The sequence below is a fragment of the Poecilia reticulata genome, linkage group LG5 (assembly GCF_000633615.1).
Source record: "Poecilia reticulata strain Guanapo linkage group LG5, Guppy_female_1.0+MT, whole genome shotgun sequence".
In the NCBI taxonomy this organism is placed as follows: Eukaryota; Metazoa; Chordata; class Actinopteri; order Cyprinodontiformes; family Poeciliidae; genus Poecilia; species Poecilia reticulata.
The window spans coordinates 29,075,723-29,084,796 of NC_024335.1; the positions used below are offsets into that span (position 1 = coordinate 29,075,723).

The following is a 9,074-nucleotide window of genomic DNA, read 5'->3' on the forward strand; positions in this document are numbered from 1 at the left end:
CACACACACACACACACACACACACACACACACACACACACACACACACACACACACACACACACACACACACACATACACCCAAGCAGCTTGTGCAGATACAACCTTGCAGTATAAAAAGTTACATCCACATTTTTTTTTTACCAAAAAAAAAAAATAAAAAAAAAAAAATATTAATAATAAACAACAATAATAATAAAAAACTGTTTAAATCAGTATTGTAAATGGTCACTATTTATAGTAGATAAAAATAGGCTTGCTGTGATTACTAGATACACAGGTAATTAAAGGTTTGGTATAAATATGTCACAAGGATTTGAATAAATAAAATGCCACTGAAATTTTAATGTTGTATATTTGTACTTTCTCTTTCAGTGTTAAAATATATTCAGAATACATTTTTAACCTAAAGAAAATTTAATTGTTTTTCTTTTTGACATGGTTGAAATTTCATTTCTTATTTTCACTTCAAGCAAAAAAAAAAATCACATTACTATTTCAAAGTGATCACATTTTCAATAGTTGGTTTTTCAGTTTAACTGAAAACTGAAAAAGTGTTAAATGATTTTGCACATAAAACATTCAAGCTTTTAAAATTCAAATATTTTCAATCTGATTATCCTAGAGACACACATTTACTTCCATGGTTGGGCTGTTTTACTTTGGACCACCATAAAATCTGGTTCCTGTGGTTCCAGGTATTTATGAAGTTAGTGAAGTTCTCATCTTTTATGTTTCTTTGTCTGTTTGCACAGCCTGAGAACCTGCTGTACTACAACATGGATGAGAATGCTAAGATCATGGTCAGTGACTTTGGTCTGTCTAAGACACTTGAGCATGGAGTCATGTCTACAGCCTGTGGTACTCCAGGTTATGTTGGTAAGTCAATCTTAAGGTTTGCCTAAATCTTGTGTGAATACTGTCATTATGTTATGTTAATTGTTGATTTTCAGTAGTCCAACTCCAGACGAAATTAGATTCTGCTAATTTGTAAAGTACTTTGCACACCACCAATGAAGGCAACTTGTTTACACACTAATCGCTATCTTTGAGTATAATTTTTATCTGTCAATGTTTAGAAGTTTATTTCAGAGGCAGAAATGGTTCAAAACTCCAATAAAGTAAAAATAAATTACAAGAACAGAATTGAACAAAGTGAAGCCACAGAATTTGATCCTCTTGACATAAAAAGAAATACTAAATGCTAGATTATTCAAGAAATAGAAAAGATCAAACAGGTCAGAGAGTTAAACAGAATCGTTTTTGTCAGTAAAATCACAGGGTAGTGAGATGCAAACTTTAAAAAGCCCCCCATTGACTTCCAGTATTAGGGATTAAACTGAGTTTGTAATTTTTATTTTATTTTTTTTTTACAAAAATTCAATTCAAAATCCAACTATGTATCATCTCTTGTTTAGTTGTATTCACACAGGACCTTTATAGTACATTTCATTTTGCATAACACACAAACATAAGCTGTTTTTTTCTTATTAAGCGTTTATTGGCAAAATTCCAAATAACAGCAAGTTAACAAAAATCCTTAGCCGCAAACACTGACACAAACCGACGACTTATACATAACTTAACACTGCTGTCATACAGCAAATTTCACAAAATTCCAAATTATGTGTCTGAGATATCTAATAAGGCTTTTGGTCTGAAAAAAAAAGGACTTTATTTCATGCCAACAGTTTTCTTTGTGTAACATGATAGCTTGACATTCTTGATGGGAAGTGCTTTTGAACCTGAATGTTGTCCGCTGTTTTTCATTTAAGCTCCTGAAGTTTTGGCTCAGAAGCCCTACAGCAAAGCAGTGGACTGCTGGTCCATTGGAGTTATCACATACATCCTGTAAGTATGTTTCACCTCAGCAACCTTAACACGAGTCATAATCAGGTCGTAAGCAGAGCTTCAAAATGCAAAAAGAACAAACACGAATAAGAGGGGGAAAAAATATAATACAAGCAAATGATTCATAACTGCATTTAAAGAATCACTAAACACCTGTTCAACTTTTTTTGCAAACAAACTATAAATTGGACCTTTAAGTTTTTGTGCAAAGTTTTACATTTTTATGTAAAACTTTTTATGTTAATTTTATGTTAATTCTGCAATATTTTGCCTAAAACTGTATTGCCATTCCGCCCAAAGAGGGCAGCATTGATCGCTTTTGATCAGTGCTCTGCGGCAAGCATTGATCGATAGCGCTTCAGATGAAAGGCAGATTTTTAAATTAACTCAACCAATAAAAGTAAATTGTAAATTGCCAAACCAAATGAATCAAGCGAGCTAAACCCTGAATAAACTACAAGAGTTTGCTTTCTATTGTCCTGACCACACCCCTCTGCTCATCCTCACTCTTGACTGTACCTGCCCTTCAGTGTCTCTTGGCCCCGTCCATCAAAATAAGAAACAATCGGATCAAGCATGTCTATGAAAATATTTTGAAGTGATCAACAAGAACGGTCAGGCTACTCATTGCTGAGACCTTTATTGACAATTTTAGTTTAGTTTTATTCTTAGGTTTTTCATCAATTGTCAAAAAATATGTTTTTGTGTAATCCTTCTGTGTCTTCTCTTTGCATTTTGAGATCAACTGACAATCAGTTTTTCAATCAGGCTCTATACAAAGTTTAAAATTCAGCAGTATATACATGGAAGAGTCCAGTTGTTCCAGAAAGTCGTTGGAGAACAGTGGTGAACAAAAAGCATAATGAAAACCGAGGATTTCATTATCCACTGAGGTCTGGGAGAAAAGTTTAAAGCAGGGTTAGATTAAGGGACAACATTCCATCCACCCGTTATCTTACACACTTATCCCTAGGGGGGTTGCGACGGGTGCTGGTGCCTATCTCCAGTGGTCAACAACACCCTGGACAGGTTGCCAGTCCATCGCAGGGCATGGACTGGCAATGTTTTTGGACTGTGAGAGGAAGCTGGAGTACCCAGAGAAAACCCACTCATGCTAACTCCATGCAGTAGCTAATTTTGCTCTACGTTCTGCAGACTCTGTGGCTACCCTCCGTTCTTCGAAGAAAACGAGACTCGTCTGTTTTCAAAGATCATGAGGGCTGAGTATGCCTTCCATTCACCTTTCTGGGATGACATCTCTGAGTCAGGTAAGAAAATAAGTTTTTCAGATCTATATTACCAATCAAAACACCAAACCTATGCTAGGCTGGCTGACAAACCCCTCACCACTTGGCCCTTTGAAACTCTGACCCAACAAGACTTGCAATGACTTTCCAGATTACTTTCAGAATAAAACTCTTTCTGTCTTTCCTTTGGTGATCAGTGAAGCACTTTGGGTTGCCTTGTGTGGCAGCGGTGCTATATAAATAAACTTGCCTCTCCTTGGCTTGCATAGAGCAGGATTGTTCACATAATCCTTAGGATTAGCATATTTAATCAAGCATACCGTGACATCAGCCTCTGGAGACATTTATAGTGGTTTGACCTGCTGGATTAAGCCAGATATAGTTGCTGCACACACTGAATGCCATTTACACCATTATAGCATTATAGACAGATAAATGGTTATGTAGATGATAATGGGTGATATTTTGTCTCTGTTTTGTTTTAGGTCAGTTTGTGATTGTTCAGGTTTGTTGGTGTTGTTTGTATCAGTGATTAAAATCAGAGATTTGTCAGGCCTTTGCTGGCTCCAGAAACCTCTATTGCTCTGGGACAGATACTATGTTGACGTACAATTCAACTGTATTATAATTCTCCTTTCATAATGTTGTTACCCTGGATAAACATCACAACCTCTGGATTAATAGCTCACAATGTTCCATCAGATTACCACAGCAACACCAGCAGCTACGACCCCTTTCAAAGATTTTATTTCTTCCCAACAATCCTTCCTTTCAGATGTTCTATCTACACTAACCAGAAGCAGCAACATGTCATAGATGAGCATAAAAATTTTATTTCTACATTTCAAACCTGCAAAAAGGTTTGAAATGTAGAAATTAAAGACCTGAAATAATGGCACCCACCAGCATGGGTCCCTGCCACTGGCAGGGAGTGTGACGGGCCTGCTCCTCCTCACGGTCTCCAGCCTCACCTATGGAACATAAAACGAGGGTGTGGAAAGACCCCAAGCCTGCCTCTCATGTTTCTAGAACAATGTTTCTAGAATCTACCGTGTATTATAAGCAAATCATAGCACACTCTCTGCCACTACTATGCTAAATTAAACAGGCCATGCCTTTCACATGCCTTTGTGTTGCTTGCTGAATTCAGTGTCTTGGCCAATATCTACAACATGGATTTAAACATTCAGCTTATGCTACGTGCTTGGCTAACTGATCAGAATATACAGATACAATAAACATTTCTGTGCATTTTGTTTTGTTGTTGTAATTACCATCGCAGGATCAGTTTGCACGATATTGCAATTAGAATGGACTGTTTGGAATGTTAGTGTGCTTCATGGACATTTCAGTGACTCTTAGCAATCTAAATGAGTGACTCTAAGGAAACACTTGAATAACACCAGTGCCATGTTTAGGTCTGCAGATGTTTAAACATGTTCCGATTTAGCAGCATCAAGCATAAAGTTTCTGCCTCATGTGTCAACAGCCAAAGACTTCATTCGGAACATGATGGAAAAAAACCCCACGAAACGCTTCACTACTGAACAAGCACTCCGGCATTCATGGTGAGTTCTCCCTCTTAACCACAAACAGGTTCTTTAATCTGTTTTTCAGCGTGTTCCTGCTAACACGTACTACTGATGTGATTTCAGGATTGCTGAAAACACAGCCAAAGACCTGGACATTTATCAGTCTGTCTGTGAACAGATGGGGAGAAACTTTGCCAAATCCAAATGGAAGGTTAGTGACCTTGCTGCATGCTGCTTTAATACCAGAATTAGATTTAAGATAATTGATAGGTAATAATAACACTTTATTGATCCCTTAAGACACTTAGTCCACAACAAAGGGACTGATAAAAATAAATGTTTAGAAATACTTAATACTTCCCCCTTAATACAAATTTTAAATGTTCACTAATAAGATGAATCCACCTTTGTATTGTGTTGTAACTAGACTGAATTTGGCTGTATGTGATTGTATTCAAGTCTTACTGTATTAGAATATGTTAAAATGAAATGGATTCAACTGAACAAAATTGGAACTGAACTAGATTTTGGTGTAACTGGACCTGTTTGTCTTATGAAGTATCTTAAGATTAATAGTACTGTGAACTTGTGCTATAAACATAAACTACATTCAATTGATTTAATTTGACGGATGAAAAGGTTCATAAGGAGTTATATTTTAATATTAAACAATTAGTAATCATTCTTTTCTCCACTCTCATAAAGTCCTTTCTCTCTGTGCGTTGTCCAACAGCAAGCCTTCAATGCAGCTTCAGTAATCCACCACATGATGAAACTGCAGCTGCCCCACAGCGAGTCCTTCCCCTCGCCCCTCTCTCTGCCCAACATCGTAGTGGAGTCTTCCTCTCATTCCGACTCTGAGCTGCCCAATCCCTGCTGCGATAAGGGGGACCCCCTTGATCCTAACGGGAACCCTATTGTGATGGCGAGTCATTCACAGAGCGCTAACGCAGAGTCAGGCAGAGAGATGTGTCCGCTCCTCAGATCCAGTCACAGCGAACCTGGCAGCACGGCTACCGTCATGGCAGATCCAAGAGGCGCCGCCCACAGCTTCCATTCGGAAGGGGACACTCATTTCAGGCCGTCTCCCAGGTGAGAGCTGCTCTCCTGTTTTTTAGATATACCATGTAAAAATACTGTGAAAAGAAATATGGAACATGTTCTCAGTTCAAATATTTCTCATGGAGTTATTGAGACAAGATTTACACCAGATGTCGGCAGCAACCCACACAAACGAATTAGACTAAAAATGAAGTTAGAGGTGAAGACTGGAACGACACATGAGTATTTATAGTAAATTGAACAAACTTTCAGAAACGCATTAAATACTTTTTCACACCACTCTTCAGTTCTTTCCACAGATTTTCTGCTTTACTTTTTTAAATCAATGAAAGGTTAGTTGGATAGACTTTAGAACCATTCTTCCTCCAATCATCACCTGCCCATCACCTCCAAATAATCTACTGCTGGCCTCATCTGACCAGACTATATTGTCCTAGTATTTCACAGGCTTGTCCAAATTTTCAGCAGCAAACTTTAAACAAGCTTCAACATTCTTTACATTCAGCAGTGGAGTCTTGCGCAGTGAGTGTTCCTCTGTGGATGAGCAGTTGACTTGTTGTATTTATAGGGGAAAATGCTTGATATCTTTATCTCCTTTTCTTTATATTACATTATTGTTTCAACTCACCTGTCAGAAGGTTTACAAAGGCCACCTGACCGTTGCTAACTCATTGTGAAATGTTCACCTCTGGATTATGGCCGAGTAGAACATTAGAGTTGCCATTAGCAACATTAAGACTTTTTGTGAGGATTTCCTTTGTTTTACCACAGTCTGTCACAATAATTTGGTATCAAGGATTCTTTTTACAGACTATCAGTTTATATTATAAAAGCTGATAGTGATTTTCACACAAAAGCTGGGAAGCTTTCTGAATGGTGACAGATTTCAGTCGGTTTCTTGGCTTCCCATTACTTCCACACCCTTTTCTTCATGTGTTCAGTACTTATTTCCCCACCCTCAGAGGTTTTACACAAGTTTTACAAGGCTTGATACCTTGTGAATGTATCAAACCAATGATTGTTAATGTGTGAATTGCTTGAGTTGATGTGAATTTTATCAATGCCCTCATTAGACAGAAAAACAGTGCTGCTATACCTTTCTTCAGATCGAACACCACATTCCCAGTACTGAGCTCTCAGAATGCCCTTTGTTTTGAGCTGTGCTGTTCATTTTTGGGGGGGAATCTTTCTTTAAATGAATTCTTGTTGTATGTTGCGGTGCAGCTTGGATGTTGTAGGTCAGAGGAAGGACCAGCCGCTTCAGTCTGGAGTCTGTACAATCATGTGATGAACAGAGTCCCCTCTGAAGGTAAAATAGCATTGCTCCTTTTGTGGCATTCAGATTATTATTCTTTCTTTTTTCCCCCTTTCTGATTCTTGATTTGTTTTGTTGCAGTTGACCTGAGTCGTTGACCCTCACAGGCCTGCTGCTGAACTCCATCACTCTGTTTGCTGCAGATAACAGGCCCATTGGAGTTTGTTCTACAACTTCAGATTCAGAGACAGTATACACACATTAAATGTTTAAAACTTAATTACTTCAATAACATGTTCAAAGATAGACACAGGTTGAAAATTATTATTCATTGATAATGAAGCCCAGTATGTAACAAAACTGTGCTTGTCATATATAGACATAGATCATTTAAATAATGTCCTATATTTATTTACCACTGATATTTGAATTCGGTTGGAATTGGGATGGGATTACGATGTATTAACTTCAAAGTCTTGTCATTTGTGATCCGTTTGTGTCTATTGTGTCTCTGCATATTTGCTCTGCTTGTCTACTGTATTTCTATCATTGCCAGGAATCCAATGAAGGCCACTGAAGAGTTCAAACTTGTTTTTGTCCTCTACTCTGAGCCAGTCGTTTGCCATTTCACACATGATCCCACTATATTAAGTGATCTCATTTGTCACACATTTCACCACTGGATATGTCAGTGTATGAAAATACAGCTATGAGTGACAGTTTGAATGAGCTTATGGTAAATCACCGAGGCTCAGGCGGTCTTCAAAAATGCTTAGGTTTCTGGACATGTATGTTTTGGATATTGACAGTGTTTTGGGCCTGCTGTGTGTTACTGCTCATGCTGAATCACGCTGACGCGGATGTTAGTAAAACTTTGCCACAGCATCACTGAATCCCATCAGAAGGCTGTTTGCTGTGCTTTTCTCTCATATGTCTGTAAGCTGCTCTCATAACTAAAGTGATAAAGTGCCACAAGCTGGTGAAAAGATGCTGTCAACACTAGAGATGCACCGATAACAGAATCTGTGGTCGATTTCAGTCTTTTTTTTCTAAAGGTTTGATCTGCCAATAAAGACTTTAACACATCAGGATCTTTTAGAAGCCATAACTAAAAGTTAAATATTTGAGTCCAGCCTTTGCGCCACACATTTTCATTTACCTTTAGTGACCTGAGTATAGTATCTCACATCAGACATATGCTGCCTCTTGGCTTAGACTCCCTTGAAATTCTTTAATATCAATGTTTTTTTTAATATCCTGGTAAAGTAAAAGTTAAATGAAAACCAAAATTAAAAGTATATTTGACCTGGTTAGTACTTTAGACATAAACCTCTGTGTTTCTTCTGGAGAATCCAGATCATAAGTTGTACCAAACGGTGGACAACATTTCCAAATCCAGAATGTTCTCATTCTAGGATAAAGGCTCAAAAGTCTTCAACAGAGCAAGGTGGCTGTTATGCTCAGCCTTTGCCTCAACTAGCATCTTTACAAGTTTGAAAATAAGTTCCCATCGGAGGGTGTGATTTGATTCTCGTTTCACACCAGAAAAGAAAACTCCAGTATGATATGCAAATCCAGGTATTTTCGAAACGTCTCATTGATACTGAAAATGGCTGACGTTGAATTTTCTTCTTCGTAAGAACGTCTGCATCACAAAGTGTTGGTGGCGCTTTCTGGATAGAAATAGATCAGATCTTATTGTTGCTGAATGGCTTTTCAACGTTCAGTAATTTGTAACGAATCGTCTTCTCCGACCAGCCGCCCATTTCTCGGTGCATCTCTAGTCGACACTAGTGATGCCATGTAAGACTGTATTTCCATATAGAGTACAGTGCATTTTTGTATTGTTTTCACATTAAATATATGGTGACTGTTGCTCCTGTTTCTCTTTGAATCAGGGTTATAATAGTTTGGGGTTTTAGTTGTTTTATTTTGTTTGTCATTTTAATTCATTTTCAGCATGTGTTTGCTAGTTTTTATTAGTTTTTATTAAAAAATTGTGTAGTTTTAGTTTAGTTTTTATTAGTTTTAGTAGTTCTTTTAGGTTTTTATACTTTGGCTAATTTTTAGGCTAAGAATTCAGAAAGGTCAAAGTATTAGAAAAGATTATGTATGCATCAATTGAGT

General features: G+C 37.5%; 1 protein-coding gene across 1 annotated transcript in view; it reads left to right on the plus strand.

Annotated features, from left to right (window-relative positions):
- Window positions 1-8,822, plus strand: part of LOC103465465 (calcium/calmodulin-dependent protein kinase type 1D-like) — a 15,469-nt gene extending 6,647 nt beyond the window's left edge. The window contains exons 6-13 of the mRNA XM_008410331.2: window positions 756-879; window positions 1,776-1,851; window positions 3,007-3,119; window positions 4,588-4,666; window positions 4,754-4,841; window positions 5,364-5,722; window positions 6,917-7,001; window positions 7,089-8,822. Of these exons, the coding sequence (XP_008408553.1) occupies window positions 756-879; window positions 1,776-1,851; window positions 3,007-3,119; window positions 4,588-4,666; window positions 4,754-4,841; window positions 5,364-5,722; window positions 6,917-6,980 (903 nt within the window). The 3' untranslated portion in view covers window positions 6,981-7,001; window positions 7,089-8,822. The remainder of the gene's footprint in view (window positions 1-755; window positions 880-1,775; window positions 1,852-3,006; window positions 3,120-4,587; window positions 4,667-4,753; window positions 4,842-5,363; window positions 5,723-6,916; window positions 7,002-7,088) is intronic.
- Window positions 8,823-9,074: the final 252 nt, after the last annotated feature.